This window comes from Venturia canescens, chromosome 11 (assembly GCF_019457755.1).
Source record: "Venturia canescens isolate UGA chromosome 11, ASM1945775v1, whole genome shotgun sequence".
NCBI lineage: Eukaryota > Metazoa > Arthropoda > Insecta > Hymenoptera > Ichneumonidae > Venturia > Venturia canescens.
Window position 1 is genome coordinate 6254344 of NC_057431.1, and position 19649 is coordinate 6273992.

A 19649-nucleotide genomic window follows, 5' to 3' on the forward strand; every position below is an offset into this window, starting at 1 on the left:
GAAGCAATGAGAGGAACCCCTTAAAATTTGACAGAAAAATTGCTTCCCCCATGAACTGCCTTAACTGTCGAGGCTTTTTCAAAGCTGAGGGACAAACCCGCGATAGACTCGCGCGCGCCGTCGAGTTGAAATAGTAGCCAAGCACGCCAGGACGGGGGGACGTCGGACTAGTTGCACCGGGTAGCCCGAGAGGGTTGACGAGAGAGAAAAAGCGAGAGAGCGAGGGAGGGGGCCGGAGAAGGAGGAGGAAGCCTGGGGAGGGGAAAGGGCGACGGAAGAGGGACGAGCACCTGTAGATCTCTTTACCGTGAGCCACGGTAGAGTCACTCACCGACCACCACCACCGGACCTCCGAAACTCTCGCGAGAGAGCCGCCGCGCGCGTTGCGTTGTCTCTCCTCGGGCCGCGGACTCTGAGAAAGCACTAAAATCCTCATTTCTCTTGTGAATTTTTCATCGGGCGTGTCGTCGCTGTTACCTCTCCTGGAGAAGTTTCGTGAAAAGGATTTTTTCGTTGTGACCAGGGGCCTCGATGTGGATTTTCAAAAAAATTCAATCTGTCGTGGCATTTTGAGGAGGGGAAAAGCCCGAGGGCTTTGACGCAAGCACGTGGCTCCTCGTGACTCTGCTCCGCTCGAACGTCCGCAAAGAAAAAGTGGAAAGTCCCCCCCCCCCCTTACTTACTTACAACCCAGCTTTTTGACACTGTGACAAACGCTCGAAATTCCACCAGGGGTTTTGAAAATTCGACCATTTTCTTTCGCCTCCTCACCAGCAAAAATACCCACGCGAAGTGACAGTGCGAGTGCGCGAGTGACCGCGAAAACGAGCCATGTCAACGGGCCCCCGAACCTCCTTAACTCCCAGCCACTCTCTCCTCACCCTCTAAACAACCGCGACCCCAACCTCCTCGATCCTCGTCTTCCTCCACCTCGAAAATCACCCTCGAACCCTCGCCCATGATTTTTTGCCTCACAAACACCCTCCACAGCCCATTCAAAATGCGGTGGAAGCGCCTCTGACTGAGAAAAGCTCTCGGGCAAGCCCTTCGCCTCCTTCGACCTCTCGACTTAATACCAAGTGCTGTGTGCCCTTCGACCTTTTTTACAACCACCTTTCGAAGGCCTTTTTTTCATCGATTTCATGATTTTAATTGCATGCATTCGTACGTGGGTTTTATCGTGACGAATGTGCAAGAGTGTTGCAGCTGATTTTAGTGGATACCAGGATATGCGATTGCGGACATCATGCCCAGCACTATTAGAGGTGAGTCCACTCAAGCTCGTTTTTTTCTGGAGCTTTTTTTTGGAGGGAGTCGACTAATTTGTGGGCTTCTCGATACTTTTTGAGACTGGGCCCGACCCCTTTAAGGCGATGCGACGTCGTACCGAGATGGGGACTCCTGATGGAGTCGGAATCGATTTTTTAGTGGAGTTTTGTCGCAGGGTTTGCGGAGGCTTGAAAACGGTGACAATGTTGAACGGTTTCCTTGAATTTTCAGGGTTTGACACTTGGAGGAGGGCGAATGTATTGGAAGAAATTCGAAAAATGGGGAAAAATTGGAACTTGCGGTTTTTAAAAGTTGGAGAATTTTTATTTCGGAATTTTTGGCTTGACTAGTTTTTAGATTTCGGTAATTCCGAATGTTGCCGATTCGAAGCGTAGAAATTTTCATATTTTTCGGAGGGTTTGGAAATTCTTGAAAGGAATTTTAAAAATGGAGGAAAACGTTGAAACTTAGGATTCTGAAAAGTTTAATAATCGATAAATATTGAAACTTTTCAAAATAAAATATTAAAAAAACAATTTTCAACGGCGCGAGGCCACACGATCGCGTTGCCAGAAAAATCGTCAAACGACGAATGACAATCAAATATTTGTTCGCACAATAAGTTCCAAGTATCAAGATTCACAATAAATATTGAATAAATAAACAAACGAATAGAAGCAAATAAATAAAAATTGTATTCATCCGTTTGCTCGAAAACTATGAAACAATGAAAAATTATTTGAATGTCAGGAGCCAATTTCCTTGTAAGCATCGACGCCAAATCGAGTGTGTTTTGGCACGTCACGAGCAGGAAAGTGGAGAAATTCGTCAGTTTGTGAAATTTCTCCAAACGAAAGCTCTCGACGTTAATCCCGTTAAGGAGGCTCGGTGGTCGAAAAATCGGAGAAAAGGATGACTTCGTAAAAAAATCGATTCCGAGGTTCGTGTCCGGTGCGGCCGTCTTCGATCGTTCTCCTCGTTAAATGGTCGTTAGGAGCGTTTTGTTTTTACCGTTCTGAGCGTGCACTCGAGCGTCGCGAAAAGGAACGGGTTTGCAGACGATCTTCCGTTAGAGGCTGCTCGGGCGACTCACCGAGCTCGTTATTTTTTTCCTTCTGTCCTGCGGAGTCGCCCCGCGATAATGGAAGATTGCGGAGCTGCTGGAGGAGCTCGGAGGAGCAAAATTCGTCGTCGATGAAATAAAGCGTCGTTAAAAAATGGAGGGGTTGAAAAAATCGGTAAAAAAATGGTTCCTCGGCCCTCGGGATTGGCGTCGTCGTGTTCGAATCGAGCGAGCATCGATCCAGCGAGAAAGGTCGTTGGCGTGGGGCGCTCAAGTATAAAGAGAGACTCGCGGCTCTACTCGCTCGCCACACGTTTGAATAAATAAATTTTTGCGGAAGGTAATAGCAGCGATGCGCCCTTCTGCTTCGCGGCTTCCCCGAGCCCCCGTTCCATATGCACGGGGAGTAACGCGGCGACGTAAAGAGCTGCGGTGGATCGCGATCGCAGGGTCACTCGGGGTCAGTAACACACCGAAGGTGGACAGCTGCGATAATTCCGTATCCGCGAGTATCGGAGGACGAGGATGAGCTGGGACAGCTTTTGTCGGAGGCCGGCTTGGCCGAAAGACTAACTGTGGCCGTGCGTCCACCCCGGAGCCTCGAATCTGATCCGCAAAGCGGAAGGGACTCGTTTCTCGACCGATATCTCGGAGGGGATGAGCGATGGGTCAAAAACGCAAGAGACCTTAATTGTGGAGCGTCAAAAAAGCGAGAAGAAAGTGCCTCTTCAAAATTCCCGTATCTCAAAGGGGAGGCGAGTTATTGTTAAAAAACTGAAAACCCTTTTTCAAGATATGGCGAAAAACCCACAGTGGGAACCTTGCTCGACGATTCGAAGCTAAGCTTCTCTAGGGACTCACTCGAATTGATTATAAAAGTTGTAAAAGCTTGCTAGAATTTTATAACCGAAAACCGCAAGTAAAATATCCGAATTCTCTTAATTACTTTGGTTCGATCGTTCAAAGTTGTATTTGTGAGAGCACCCGAGCGTGCCGGAATTCGTGAAAAATGATGAAAACCTCGTCGCTAACCGAGCGAGCTTCCCAGATTTATTGTTCTTCTCATAAAAAAATCATTTCGACGATTGACATTCGTGAGTGTCCGATCCCTCGAAAATAACGCCCTTTTGTGAGGTATGCGTTCCCGCGGAAGCGTGTGGCGTGCCGATACAGAGCCGGGGCCTTTCTGGCAGGTGGCAAAGACCTTGGTGCGTTACGATCGATTACCCAACCGAGTAAGTTTCGGTTCCTTCCAGAGAAGGAGGGAGGGAGGGGGGGGGGGAGCGGGGGGAGCGCCGGTTTTTCGAGGCTTTTGCCGCACGATACGAGCGAGCCTCACAAATGTTGAGCGCTCTTTCTCTCTCTCTCTCTCCCCCCGAAAAGGAGCGAGAAAAAGAGAGAGAAAGGGAGAAGCCAGCGTCGGAGCGAGAGCCCGGCAGAGCGCGAGAGTCTCTCTCGCGGCTTCCCGGTTCGGCCACGAACAAAAGACCGGGGTCAACGAACCCGGGTTCCGTATCCACACACGAGGAGAAACACACTCGCGCGCACCGAGCTCACCGCGTTTGTACGGACGTTTGATTGGGTGCGTGCGCGTGGACGGCCCGCAGGTAAATAAGCGAGGAATCTAGAGTAGCGACAACCACATTTTTCCCGTCTCTTACGCTGAGGAAAAGCATTCTGAGCTAAAAAGCCTCTCGGGAGTGCGAGCAGAAAGATTTGCGGGGGGAAGAGTTCGTTGGTTGGTGGAGAGCCTTAGAAATCTCGTCCCAGGAGAGTTTCGGAGGCCACGTGCTCGGTTCCCCCGTCCCGGAAGTCCCCCCACGTGGGATCGGCTCCGAGAAAATCTGCGAGAATTTCACTTCCCGTCGTCGAAGGTCGCGAACGAGGCCCGCAGTTACCTGGGAGACATAATTCGGCGCCGAATTTCGCATTTCGGATCCCTGCAATTCTCTGCCCACTCAATTATTTCGGCTCCCCTCATAAGGAAACGACGACGATTGTGTTTTCGTCAACGTACCTGTGCTCCTTCCACTTTCCTCCCCCCCCCCCCCCCTCCACGCCTCTCCACCGCGCCCCCGCCCCTGACGTTTTTCATCCTTAATTTCATTGCCATTGTTATTCTCATGAGCGGAGGTGAAAGTCCGCTGGCAGCATCCCGGAATAAGAGAAAAGAGCTCCGAAAACCGGTACGGAACTCACTGACCCCCCCCCCCCCCCTCCCCCCGTAGCCGGGGCCCCCCTTTGTTCGAGCTTCTTCCCTTTCCTTCTTTTTTTTTTGCCTCCGACGAAACCTCGCGACCGTAATAATCAACTAAAGACTACACTCTTTCGGCCTCCCACCGAATCATCCCCCTTCCGCAGGCCCCGCGAGTCTCTCCCTCGGGCGCAGATTGAGTTTCAAATCGCTGCGGATCTCGCTGCTTAATCCGCGTCCAGGATATGAGCCGCGCAGTCCTCTCCGAACAATCACATCGCGTATCTCGCGTTCCCTCTCTCTCTCTCTATCTCTCTCCGCGCGTTTGTCGAACGCATAAAGATGTGGCGTGAGATAAGGCGACGCTGGAGAACGCCAATGACCCCCCGTGACCTTTAGCAAATCCGCTGGCTTTATGATCCGCCAAATCCCTTGCTAGACACACCCCCGATTTATGGGGCTCGGGGACACCGAGATTGGGAGCTTTTTACAAGACACCACCTCACCCCCCACCCCGTTCTCAGGGCCTGCCGAAACGCACAGTTTACGGATCCGAATTTTATTAACTCAAATTCGGCCATGTTTTCTTCGCCTTTTTTCACTCTTTGGCGGGGTAATCGAACCTCGAGGGCTTTTCTCACAATTTTTTTCGATGAACGTCGCAGGTACCGAGATGGAACGGCATACTTCATTGTTTTTTCAATTTTTTTTTTTCAAAAATGGAGAAAAGATACGAAATTCATTTGCAATTGATTTTTTTATTTTCTCATCCAAACATTTTCCGAGCCTCTTAATTGATGTTTCTTTCACCCGAGTATTTTGGCTGCCTCATTAAAAAAATTTGGACCGGGGAACTTCGTTTTTTATTCATTTTTTAATTTTTTTCCAAAAATTGAGAGATAAAAAACAAAATTCTTTCGTAATTGATGTTTTCTCTTTTTTCATCCAAACGTTTTGACCGATGTTCTTAAAAATGCGGTCAAAGGGCATTGGATTGGAATCGCAGTGAAAAAAAATAACAAATTTTTGAGAATTGTCCAATTTGTTTTTTGAAAATTGCAAATCGTTGTACATTTCTTGGCTTGATGTAGTAAGAAATGGAGAAAGATCGTCCCTCAATTATTCATTTCGTCGAATGTCACGCGAGGGGTCGGGAAACTCCACGTGAACTTCTCTGTCGGCACTGCGAGATTACTTGGTAGCTCAGCGTGACGGCTCACAAGATTGGATTTTGGTGGTTCGTACGAGGACCGGTTCTATATCTGTATAGCGATACTCTTGCATTACGCCGAGTCCTTACACTGAGACAAGCCTCCTTGGTTCACGCTCCAACGACTCGAGCTCGAACTATCCTTCGCTTCGCTGCCGGAAGTTCGTGAGCAAAGATACCCAAATAACGAGCTCGTAGTGGGACTCGTCGCTGCGTCGCGAGGTTCGATCGCACTTTTTACCGTTACGAATCCGATTAGCGGGTTCGATGGATTTTCTTTTTTTTTATTTTTCATTTTTCACATCCGACGGATTTCTTGGTTCGATTTCTTCGTTCGATGGGTTTTCTTGGTTCGATTTCTTCGTTCGATGAGTTTTCTTGGTTCGATTTCTTCGTTCGATGCATTTTCTTGATTCGATTTCTTCGTTCGGTGGATTTTCTTGGTTCGATGGATTTTCTTGGTTCGATTTCTTCGTTTGATGAATTTTCTTGGTTCGATTTCTTCGTTCGATGCATTTTCTTGGTTCGATTTCTTCGTCGGTGGATTTTCTTGGTTCGATTTCTTCGTTCGATGAATTTTCTTGGTTCGATGGATTTTCTTGGTTCGATTTCTTCGTTCGATGAATTTTCTTGTTTCCATGAATTTTCTCGGTTCGATTTCTTCGTCGGTAGATTTTCTTGGTTCGATTTCTTCGTTCGATGAATTTTCTTGGTTCATCGAACACATTTATCAAATTCGCTCATCAAAAGCCTTCTTTTCAAGGGCTTTATTTCTGCCGATGATTTCTCGAGTGCAACTTTCGAGTTTTTCGAAAATTTTGTCCCCCACCTTCAACTTGATGCGGCTCCGGAGCTTCGCGTCAGAATTAGGCGCATTCGAGAGGCAACCGCGACGTACCCGTTAACCCGCGAGTCCGTTAATACTCACGAGATCGTCGGAAAACGATTTCGCAACTGTGTGTGAACCTGTACTCCTCTCGCTTAGCTTCCTTTCAACCTAATTAACGCCACTGAACCAAGCCACTCCTGCGAAATGTTGGATCGCGCTAAAGCCATCGAAGCCCAGAAACCGACCTGGCAAACTTCCACGCGAAATTGTTGGCTTTTTGTACAGAAGCCTCGTGCCAGGTCTGTCGGCGAGGAAAAAAACCTTAGCGATCGGCTTTAAGGGGTTCGAACCACCTTCAAACCTTAAGGGGTTATAACAGCCCCAGAAAATTAATTTTTCCATAATTTTTTTCGTGTCGAAGGAAATTTTATAAAATAATCATTTTCCGACAAGTTTTTGACGAAAAAAAAATTCTTATTTCAGACACTCGTAGCTCGTGAAGTTCGTCAGGATTTTGAAAAATCTTTATTTTCATCATTGGCGAGTGTTTGGACAGAAAGGTTCGATTTTTGACAGCAAAAGGGCGTCGATAAAAAATGTTTTAACGAACTGATCGGAAATTCCGTACGAATTTCACCCAAAAACGTGTTTCGAGTCAAACTATTCTAAAGCTTCACAACGTCGTCGAGGCACAGAGCTCGTTTCCACGTACAAATTTTCCTGCCTCGAATCCCGAATAAAAAATCGATTTTTCCAAAATTTTTTCATCGATTCTCCATTTATTTGGATTCACCAAACAAAATTGATTTTCCGACCATTCTGCCTGCTCCCCGTCTCCTTAAGAGTTTCGCCTTCCGTTTATTACAAGCGAGTCGAAGAAGGTGCGAGAGCTCACGCTTGGACGATAGTCCAGAGTCAGCGCTGCGCAAGCACCTTTTAACACGAGTTTCCCGAACAATAATTGCGAGTCACGGAGATTTTAAGTGGTTGCTCGTATCGCGCTGTCGTAAAACTGCCCAACGCGATTCATCAACCGACTATTTTTCGTCGATTTTCAATGATTTTTCATCCAGTCTAATCACAAGAAAAAAATTCCATTCCAAATATTTCCTCGGTGTCAATAACTCACGTAATTACCTTTTAAGGGGTCTACCCTAACAGAATTTTCAAAAAATCGATTTTTTCTTTATCGCATTTTTCGAGAGTATTCATACTTCAAAATATCATACTAAAATTTCATAACAATCCGAGCCATTCAAGTGTACTTTACCACGTGTTCTATGTGACCGCAGCTGCAGCGCATGTCCTACGAATTTCGAAAATTTGTCCAGAAATAATAAAAAATCGTATGACCCGCGCTACCTCCTAAATCCAAAACCAATTTTCTTTTCCTCCGATCATCCGTTCCAGAGATTTATCAACGGCGCCCATGTTTTATGGGCCCATCTTCTCCCCCGTTTTTCTGTACGAAATCTGAGTGAAATAAAAATAAAATAAATCCTTAGTGTATTCTAAGAGTGCATTTTTCAAGCCCAACACTTTTAATATCAATTTTAATAATTTACACCGTTGAAAAAAAATCGCGAAAATAGTTTTTTTCTTGGGCGTCCAATTAAGGTAGAGCCCTTAATGAAACCGAGGGAGAGAAAGAAAGAGGGGGCCAGAGGGGGACAAAGGGAGAGGGAAAAAGACGAAAATGACACGATGACGAGCCCTCGCTCGCCGGACAAGCGCTCGCGTCTCACAAGAGCGTTGTGTGCATATCGAGGCTCGCTAGCGATCCCTCGCAGTCATTGAACTCGTGGCTGGTTCAACTTACCAGCTGTTTTCTGTCTCGGGAGGTGAGTCTTTGCTCAGTGATCGGCCGCCGGTTGGCCGTCGTCTCTCGCTCCGTCTCTCATTTTCTCATTCTCGTGTTCGGGCTTGAGGATTCTCCGGGCTTGTTAATCTCGCGAGCGCTGGCGGCGCTCGTGCATCTTCGTCTCCCCGCGCGTCCCGGTACGTGCTCTCGCGCACGTTTCAATCTACACGGACGAGGAGAGTCGATCTCTGGATGTGAGAGAGGTAGAGAGACGCGCCGAGAGTGCCGTAAGCAGCTCTCGCTTAACGCTCATTGAAGTCACGAAGAGGGTGGTGCGGGGGCCTGCTGTGTGACGCGTCCCCGTGGACCACAGGCTCGCATCGACGGGAATTCTCGAGCTTCGGGCCTTTGCAAGTTCCCCAAGTTTCCAATAAACATTTCCAATCGAATTTGACCAAAATTAACATCCGAATATTTCGGATCAAACAATCCGATTTTTACGGTCGTCGGGCTCCAGGAAAGCGCGAGGTTTCCCCCGCATTAGCGTCCCCCCGGTAACTCCTGGCAGCCGGGAGATCGCAGGCCCCTCGTAAAACTCTTGATCATCCTTTTTCTCGTGCCATCGCCGACGCGCGGGATATTCGGACCGGGTGCGAGGAGCATTGTCGCCTCGTTGAACGCTCGCGCTGCTCCCTGCGCTCGGAGCCTCCCGTGTGCCCCCGAGGTATTCGATAGGAGCTCTCGCTCTCTCCGAGGGTCGTCGACCGCAGGTGCCTTCGTCGTCTTATGCCAGCTCCGAGACTCGCGCATCTTCTCTCTCGCTCTCTCTCTTGGCCTGCGTTGAAAACCGAACCAGCGAGAGAGGCTTTACCAAAAAATACATCACCGAGCCCGCCCGCCTCCCAACTTTTCTTAGCTCCCTTCTGCCCAGCAGACCTCTTCCTGGGCCCTTTTCTCACGGGATTTCAGTTTCCATTGATGCTTTCCTTCTCTCTCTCTCTCTCTCTCTGTGCATACAAACTTTTCTAGCTTCTACGAGAGACTCTTAAGCTTCGGACGAGAGCGTCCTTGCCTCGGAGAAATCCTCACCTTACCGCCTCCTCTGTACGACTCAAAGTCACCGTACGAGAGGACTGAGAGAAACGATGAGAAAAGACACGAGAAGGGGAGACAAAGAAACGAGAAGAGAGAAAGAGGGATTTGATAAGATATTTGCCTTGGTATCAAGTTCTAAGTGATTGAGCCATTTGCTAAGAAAATTTTTCAAAATCACATTAAATACGATAAATCGTAACAAAATAAAGTAAATCGAATGAAAAATAATACAGAGATGGCTCAAAATACAATGAAATAAACAAAAGCAGGTGATGAGTCGAACGAAATCATACGAAATCATACGATTAGCTAACTACCGAAATACAAAATAGGAGTAAATTACACTAAATCATAAAATAATGAAATAATAATCGAGTCTCGAACGTCTCATACGCTGGTACTGCAATCGTGCTCGCTGAACCGCTAATGATACACAAATTCAAGTAATTAAGAGAGAGAGATTATTTTTTTTGAAATTTGATAACAAGTATTTGCCTCAGTATCGACTTTTAGGCAACCAAGCCATTTACAACGAACATTAAATGAAAATAGACAATCATAAATGAAAATCCAAACGGAAGGAAATAATGAGACGTACGAAATCATACAAAATCGAAAATCATAGAATCGTACAGTCCATTCCAAATCAACCAAACTCTTAGCAACTATCGAAATACAATTAAGGGTAAAATAATAATAAATCATAAAATAAATGCAATAATAGAATTTATGTTTCATACACTTGCTTGATAACACAGCCCCAAGTGTAGCTAAGAGAGAAAAAGATTGATTGATTGATTGTATATTTTCGTTTAAGCACGCTAAAGGCCGCAAGACGAAAGAATAATGCAGTGGCATTTTTTTACGATACAAACAAAATAGAAAGAAAAATAAACTAAAATATAAATAAATAAAATGTAACTAGGAATAAAAATAGAGCGCAGACGTGAGCAAAGAAGCTCAGTAAAGTGGAGCATTATACAGTGTAAGACACAAATAAAATAGTCAAAATACCAACTGAGAGTAAAGACAGAGAACAGAGTTTGGAGTATTCTAGTGAGAGATCGATACGATATTAAGGGTGAATCATACAAAAGTCGAAATAATTAGAAATTGATCAAATTTGGTGATAATGTTCTTCAACATCAAGTGCGAAAACACAAATTTTTTCAAAATTTTCTTCTGTTTAGTTATCGAGTAATTACGCATTAAAGCAGATTTCTTATGCCCGGAATGTATACCTATATATATGGAAACGCTATGCTTATACACGTGAACTTTAGTGATCAATTACTCGATAACTGTACAGAAGAAAAATCTTAAAAAATTTGTATTGTCAAATTTGGCACTAAAGAATATGTTCACCAAATTTTATAAAATTCTGATCATTTTGAATTTTTTTATGTTTTTAGCATGGTTTAGCATGGCAACATTGTATCGCCTGTGCAATATATCCTTAAGGAGTTTCGGTACAAAAGTCTAAATATTAAGAAATTGATCAAACTTGGTGATAATGTTGTTCAACATCAAGTGCAAAAACACAATTTTTTTCAAAATTTTCTTCTACTTAGTTATCGAGTAATTACGCATTAAAGCAGATTTCTTATGCCCGGAATGTATACCTATATATATGAAAACGCTATGCTTATACACGTGAACTTTAGTGATCAATTACTCGATAACTGTGTAGAAGAAAAATCTTAAAAAATTTGTATTGCCAAATTTGGCACTAAAGAATATGTTCACCAAATTTTATAAAATTCTAAACTTTTTGAAATTTTTTATGTTTTTAGCATGGTTTAGCATGGCAACATTGTATTGCCTGTACCGAAACTCTTTAACAAAATAGAAAGAAAATAAAATGAAATATAACTGGGAAAAGAGGGAGATTTTGAATTGATAAGATAAATTTCTTTCGGTATGAAGTTCAAGCAATGGAGCCATTGACAAAGAGAGTATAAGAAAATAAAATAAAATATTAAAAATTATAAAACAAAGTTGAGTAAAATAAAATGAAAAATGAGCCAAAACGTAAGTTAAAATGCAGTAAAGGAAACAAGAGCGGGCGATGAGACAGAGAGAGAGAGACTCAGGAAGAGAAGAAAAGAGACTCGAAAAGAGAATAAAGGAACGAAAAGAGAGAGTGAGAGAAAAAAGAAAGAGAGAGGGAGAGGATCCGAGCCGAGGGCGTGAAAGAGCCCGGGAGATCGGCAAGGGAACCAGAAGGATATCGCATTTCGATAATGCGAGGACGTTGCTCCCAGGGAAGATGGACAGGGCCCTCGTGGAGTCCCTAGACTCCGGGCGTTCGCACGTTCGATGACGAATCGTCGAAAATTCACGGTCAACGTGCGCGCGATCACGAGTTAATAATAAAAATTTAGCGGAAGCGAGAGAGCAGCGGAAGGTTGAGCTCCCTCGAACGTGAAGCAAAAGCAGCTTGTAACGTTCTTCGAAATGAATTTGCGATAAAACGTAAAGCCTCCTCGACGATAATAACAGAAATACGATCATAACTGCGCTCATTTGTATCACGAATATCGCGAGCGAGCACGCTACTGATCGCAGCACGCTGCGCATATTGAATAATAATTAGCGAGGAGCGCGCGCGAGGGTCATTGATAGTCACGCTCGTTAGCCGTTCGCTTGTTTTTTTTTCTACGCGCGGTGGGGCACCCATTAATTATCATCGCGGCGCAGTTACGTGAGAAATTCCCAGTCTAATAACCTCGCTCGCTTTCCTAATGATTTTTTCTTCCAACGTCCTGTTATTCGCCCCCGCTTCCCTCAGCGACGGGGGGGGGGGGGGGAGTATCGACCGATAGATTCGCATGATTAAGGGTGAATTATACAAAAGTCGAAATAATTAGAAATTGATCAAATTTGGTGATTATGTTCTTCAACATCAAGTGCGAAAACACAAATTTTTTCAAAATTTTCTTCTGTTTAGTTATCAAGTAATTACGCATTAAAGCAGATTTCTTATGCCCGGAATGTATACCTATATATATGGAAACGCTATGCTTATACACGTGAACTTTAGTGATCAATTACTCGATAACTGTACAGAAGAAAAATCTTAAAAAATTTGTATTGTCAAATTTGGCACTAAAGAATATGTTCACCAAATTTTATAAAATTCTGATCATTTTGAATTTTTTTATGTTTTTAGCATGGTTTAGCATGGCAACATTGTATCGCCTGTGCAATATATCCTTAACAGTCCGGTTGAGGAGGGCGGTTAACAAAATCAAAATAATGAGAATTTGATAAAATTTGGTGATAACGTTCTTTGGCATCGAGTATACAAATACAATTTTTTTCAAATTTTTTTACCACGTCGTTATCGAAAGATTGAGCGTTCAATCGAACTTCTTATGCACACGGAGAGAAAACAAAATAGTAAGGATTATTATATGCTGGCATGGTATTGGGGTTCTATGTCGCCCATTTTGAAAGTTTTTACCAAAAATTTTGTCATTTCCAAGTAAATTCTGAATGAAAATTTTTTAATTGCGTATTTTCCTGTGACAAAAAGGTTTAAACTGTGCTCTATTTTTTTCTAACATAGTTCACCGAGTAAACGTTGTAAAATTTATGCTGACTCGACGATGAACTGGAAAGTAGAATTATTGTGCCGTTTTGATATTCTTGGTACTGTCTTCACAATTGAAATTTACAGTTGAACATGGTCAAATTTGAGGAGCTCGAACACGAGCATCGATCACACGCCAAATGTTTAGAAATTTACTATGGTAAATAACAGAATTTCATTCGCGATTGTACGATAATATACCGGTATACGTGTGTACCGATGTATTTATTTTGACATCACTCGTCAATTTTCATCGAGTCGCTTCACAAAAAATTACTACGTATGTTCGTAAGAATTAATAAATATTACCGATATAGAACCCTACTTCTATGGCACCGTAGTAGTTTTTAATGAAATTTTCTCTCCGTGCACGAGATGTATAAGTGTCGGAGAAGAACGTAAATTCATACGATATTGTAGAGTTTTGCGTGAGGGACGCATGATCTTGGCGGAGAGATGAGGTTTTCTATTATTTTTGAGAATCGATCAAGAAGACAGATGAAGAAGGAAAGAGCAGTCAATGAAAAGATGGCGAAGAGACTTGACATAAAAAATCTATATTACTTTAATTACATTTATATTATAAAATAATAAAAGTTTAATGATGCGTCCCTCACGCAAAACTCTACAAGATCGTATGAATTTACGTTCTTCTCCTACATCAGAAGTGGGATTACCGAGGGACGTAGAACCATCAACCTCTCAAGTATCTTTTCAAAATCAGACTTCTCAACAGAATGAAAATTCTTTCGAATATCAATGGAAAATTTTGTTCGAAAATAAAAATAAGAACACGATGGAGTTAATTCAATCCATTCAAAACCCTCCCTTTGATTCTCCAGAAATTATTCTACCCGAATTTAATCCTGACAAAGGTATTGTAAATGTTCGGGCTTGGTGTTTGACAGCTAATCTCTGCATGCAAGAGAAAGAGCTTCAAGGAAGCAAAGCAATGAAAGGATATCTGCTGCATTGTGGTTTCCTGAAATCAGTTCCGCTGGAATAACTTGGGAACAATTTAAAAATATTTTCCTTTCCCGTTTTGATATTGTTGAAACTCCGATATTTGTGTTAACTCTATGCTTATACACGTGAACTTGAGTGCTCAATTGCTCGAGAGCTACGTGGTAAAAAAATCTAAAAAAATTCATATCGTCTCATATATTTTGAAAGAATAGATTTATAAAATTTTTTAAAAATCCTATAATTTTGAATTTCTTCATATTTTTAACGTTGTCTAGCATGGCAACATTGTATCGTCGCGATGATCCGCCCTCCTTAAGGCCTTAAGTACACTTGCGATGGGCGGAAAAATCGAAAATTGTTTTTTATTAGATCAAGTACAATGTCTGAAGAATATTCATCGGAGCATCAGGTTCGTAGCTATGGGTATCCCAAACGAAGGCCAGTAGCTAGGGCCTGAACGAAGGATTTCGTATTTCGTTGTAAAAAACAAAAATAGTAGCAAAATACCGAAAATTTAGGAGCTCGAAAAAAATGTTGTTTGTTAAAACTGTCGCGATTTTTTATAAAATCAACATTTTTACGAATCTTCCGTCCAGGCACAAGCTTCTATCATAATAAATGAGTGATATAAATTTCGTAGGGATCGGATCGATAGTTTTTTAGTTATCGCGTCCACTAGTGCTTAAAAAAAGTTCTGCACGAATACAGCTGGAGCTGGGCCATTTTGGGCAATTTACCGATGAAAAAAATCGTACGCGTACACGAACGTACGTGCTAATGAAGGTCGCTCACAGCTTTTCAATAAACATTTATTTTCTTGTCGAAAAAAAATGAAGAAAATCACGTTTTTGCGGGCGCCGCAAGTGCACCCGAGGCCTTGATGCCTCACATTTTTCTGGACCTCCAGCGAGATGAGAATCCCGAAAACTCTGAAATTCAGGGAGTCCGCGCAGGAAAGGCAGCAATGAGTTGCGAGTCAGCTCCGGCGGAATCGTGCACACGCGAGAACACTCGCCTTGGAGCTTTGGGCAAGGGCTCTCCGAGGACAATGACCCGGGCCGCGTGTGCTGGCCACGACGCTGCTCGCACCATCGCCCGCCGAACTCGAACCAACTTTCGGAGCCTTTTTATACCTGCGGACACGTTTTTTCTTCTACGCGAGTATTTATAGCACCGCGCGACGAAACACCGCCTTAATATGAGCCCGCCCGAGCCCCTTCCGCTGTTCGCTAGACGCGATTTAAGAGTCAAGGACCCGCCGGCCGGCTTCGACGCACTTTTCTAATCCTTCTCATCCTTGCGAAGCAACTTCGACTCGAACGAGCTAACAGTCATTGAGATTAGAACGAAGGATTTCGAGGCGATTCAGCCGAGTGAGAACGGAGCCAGCGACGTCCTCGTAATCGCCATTGAACTTGCGAACAAATGCGAAGTTCTCGTGACCGAATAGCCCCGGAGATCGTTAACCCTTAAACTAGCGAAAGAGGAGAAACTACCTTCACATAAAGGAAGGCCAACTAAGGTCGACGACCTCTACTCACCCCCGAGACCCAAAGCCCCAGACCTTAACCCCTCGCGAGTTAATTCTTTTATCGAATTCCCTACAACTCCTGAACCTGGCCAGTGAACCAGAGAATTGAGATTTTAAAAATTAAGTTTCCTAAGAAAATAAACCTACCTTAAAACTGCTCAGTAAAATGTAACCCAGCGGGCCCTATTGTCAGCTGCTTTAAGCACTATTTTTAATATGAAACTCAAAAAGCCTTGAAAAAATAATCGAACCTCACGACTTGGTCTTAGTTGAAATGTCACAGAAAAAATTCGATCCCATATTTTTCTAGTTTCTTGAAACTAAGCATGTCCATCGATAGAGGATTCGAAAGTGAGTAGTTTCGGGATTTTGTTGCTCGGAAAATAGTTCCGAAGGGGCTTAAAGTGGGGCCGAGACTCAGCCAGGGTCTCCGACCCCATTTCGTCTAAATTTCATCAATTTTTCCATAAACACAATTTTTTTGTAAACAAGGTCAAACCCTCAGCGACTCCAAGGCTCTCGGGACTGCGCAGCTTCCCAAAAAGCCCTGAGAGGGCGCTGGGGTCCTCGGCGCTAGTTCATAACTCGGCCGCCACACTCGCGAGTCCATTGGCGGGGGGGGCGCTGGCGTTGAAGCAAAAAATTGCGTAAATACGGGCAAATAAAGAGTTGATTCGAGTGGCCCTGAACCCGGACGCGATGCTCCGGAGGCTAAGGCCTCTCGCGGCCGGCTGTGCCAGTGCGCATGCGCGCGAGAGTGTGGTCGTGAGTGAGCGGCGGGGAGGGGGAGCTGGCGCGGGGCCGGGGGAGGCACTGGCCCATAAGGCGATTTACCGCTACGAGTATTATCGCGAGACAAACGTCGCTGTTTAAGGGGGCGGGAGAAAGAAGTTTGAGTGGAAGTAGCCTCGGGCTGGATGAGGGTTTTTTTGTTGGTGGCCGCGGAAGAATGATTGTGGGCGAGTCGACAGGGAAGGAGCTTTATCAAATTTATATTTGCGGAATTGTTGGGAGGCTGGCGAAGAAGGCGAAGAAGGAAAATGCGACGGCAAGAGGCTGCGCTCGAGAGCGAGCGTCTTATCGCGCATGCGTGGGGGCAGGATTCGGCGTAACGGTATTTGCTCTCGGAGCGTCTGTTGCGAGACCGCTTCCTGGAGCGGGACAAGCGAAGGGAAACTTCTCGGGAGAGAGGCGCGGAGGCGCGACTCCCTCGAAGTTGGGATTAGGAAGGGAAGTTTCGATGTTTATGTTCGTCGGGATAGCGGAGGTAGACGAACTCCCGGCGACCGGGTGACCCAGAGTTTCCTCGACGAGCGCGCGCTCAGGGGCAGGCGAAGTTGCACGCGAGCCGGCGTACGCGGCTGTCCTTTCCCGGCTTCAACGGTGCCTGGCTCGACGCGCTTTCTCTCTCTCTCGCTCTCCGTCGAACGGTTATCCGAGTCGGTCCCTCCGTTGCTTCTTCCCCCTCCCCGCGGTGACGAGAGCGACTCGCGATGACGAGCGAGCCGCTTGTTCCGCTCTCGTCCTTCTTCGTCCCGCTTCTCCCGGTTTTTGCCTTCGGCTTGCCCTCTCCCGGGGCCGCCGCGGCCAGAGAAGCGCGAGCGCGCAACTCCTCGGGTACGCGACATCCAACCGGAGGAAGAAAAGAGCTCGCTCGCGCGGTTTGCGTGACGTAACGACGCCGCCGCATCGCTCGCGCGTATTGCGGTACATTCGCCGAGGAGCCTACATTACGTGATCGCTCGCTCGCACGCACGCTCCCCTAGAACAGGCACCGCTATCTTTTCCCGCGCTTCCCCTCCCCTCGCTCCTTATTTTCTTTCTTTTCACGCGACGCTCCTCTCCGCATTCGTACCTCTTCTTTGTGCCCGCGCGCCAAACCACCGTTCGGCGAGCCTCCGTACTTTCATTGATGCAGCTCCGTTCGGCGTCCGAAATCGGCGTTCGGCGAGCCTCGGGGACCGAAATCCTTGAGCTCCTGGAAGCTGACGACGCTGGCCAACTCCCGGATGCCGAAAACACTAGCGCAGGCGAATCGAGGACTCGGAGCAGCGCTCGCGGATCCGCAGGCTCCTCGCATACTCGGTGTACAGTTAAAAGTACCGTTTCGGCAACACACGCCGCGGCCCGCCGCGCTCCCAGAGGTGAAAACATGTGTGCACACTTGAGAAGTTGTTGCCTGAGGAGAGAGCCACCGGCTGAATTATTTGATACGCTCCTCCGCGGCGAATCGACTCTCCGTCGGAGCCGGACCACGTCGGAGCTCGGGGAGCCTGAGCGTGGAAAAAGTAACGGTCGAGCGGGCCTCGGACGCCGCTTCCAACCAACTTCATTTATTTTCCTTCTCATTCGAGTCTTCCCCGTCTCCGGGACGCATAAGTTCGTAAAATAATGAGCGATCGACGCCGAGCCAAGAGGGGGGTTTGTATTTCGAGCCAAAGAATGAAGAAAAAGCCGAAAAATCATTCGGCGCTCTAGCCGGTGGGTGAGAGAGCCGACCGCGGCGGGGGGGTCGGGGCGAAGGCACGCAGCGCGCAACCCCCAAGCGCTAAGGGTGCCGGCGTCGGGGTGGGTGCGTCCTATAGCGAGCTCCACGGATCGAAGGAGTAAGACTCCGAGTTCCCCGCGCGCATGCGCCAATTTCTCGTTGCTTTATTACTATACCGAGGCGCGATTACACTTGCCGGAAAAGCTCGCGGAGCTGCTGGCCTCGCGCGCCCCGAACGACGCACACAAGGGCTCGAGCATCACCGCGGACGCCGCCATCGCCTCGGAACGCCGCTACCTTCGAACACCTTCTCCGCAAGGTCACTCAAACCTAATATCGCCCTCGGTGTGTACTACTCACACGTGGGGCCTGCTACCTTAACGAATAAAAGCAGGACGCAGCCCCCCGCCCCCACGCGCCTTTATCCACACTGGGTCAAGTTCCCCGAGCCCCCGAGAAACACTCTCGCACTTTCCGCTCCTTTTTACAACCGGCGAATCCACCTAGCGACGAATCCGAAGCGTCCGCACCCTCGAGAACACTCCTTCGGGTACGGACGAGCTGGAAATCGGAACGGAGATTTCGGACGAGAGCTTCGAGTCCGAAAAGTCTGACGGACCGATTCGGATCCGCCTTCACTCAAATTGAGGCTTTCACACACCCTCACTGCGTTCCCCCTTAAGATCCAAAGGCACCGAACAACCTCGGAACGCCGAAAAACTCACGACAAACCAAAAAGCTTTTATCCACTCCGCGGATGTGGAGACCAATGAAAATACAGAACGAATCCCTTTCGGAAAGCCTTTCTAGGTTTTTAGGACGCCTTTGAGATCCGACCACGACGAATCCAAACAAAGCAGCACTCGAAGAGAGTCCAACATTTACAAAAGCTCCATCCACTCAACGCTCTCGCTCTCTCATCGTCCATTAGACTCGAAACCATGTCGATTTCATTTTTATTCGAAGCTCCACAATATAAAGGAACTCAAAACACTCCGAATCTCGAGGCTTCCCGACAACTCCCACGAGATGAGCAACCGAGCTTTTTCAAACTCTCCGTTCCTCGTCGGCTTCCAACTCTTCAAGGAAATCACTCCGGTAATGAGAAATTCGAAGTTTAATTTCAATGATTTTCATTCGATCGAGAACTCAAACTCCCTCAGCGAATCACGCCGGATAAATTGACGATGAAAATTTTCGTTGCAGTTGTGGTAATTAAAAGAAAATTCTTATTTTTATCATTCCTGGCTGGCGGAATTTTCAAAAAATAACTCAAATCGAGGAAGAAATATTTGAATTCAAAAAGTTGACGTCAAATTTGAAAATTTTGATGATTTTTATAGAGACTTGAAAACTTGAGAAATTTCTATTTAACCACAAAAATATAATTCAATTGGAAAAATTGAATTGAGTTTAGAGAATTTGATGATTCCTCCTGAGCATAATGTACAATTTCAAAAAATAGCTCAAATTGAATGAAATTTAAAAAATGTTAATCGAAATGAAAAGTTTTTTAAATGTGGAAAATTTAAATAACTCTAATCAAAATCATTGAAATTTTGCTGTGCAAAGATGAACAAATTTTGAAAAAAATCTCATTGAGGGTTG

The 19649-nt window shown here is 45.7% G+C and overlaps 1 protein-coding gene across 1 annotated transcript in view; it reads left to right on the forward strand.

Annotated features, from left to right (window-relative positions):
• Positions 1-353: 353 nt before the first annotated feature.
• Positions 354-19649, forward strand: part of Hr3 (Hormone receptor 3) — an 80047-nt gene continuing 60751 nt past the window's right edge. The window contains exon 1 of the mRNA XM_043431648.1: positions 354-1265. Within this exon, the coding sequence (XP_043287583.1) occupies positions 1247-1265 (19 nt within the window). The 5' untranslated portion in view covers positions 354-1246. The remainder of the gene's footprint in view (positions 1266-19649) is intronic.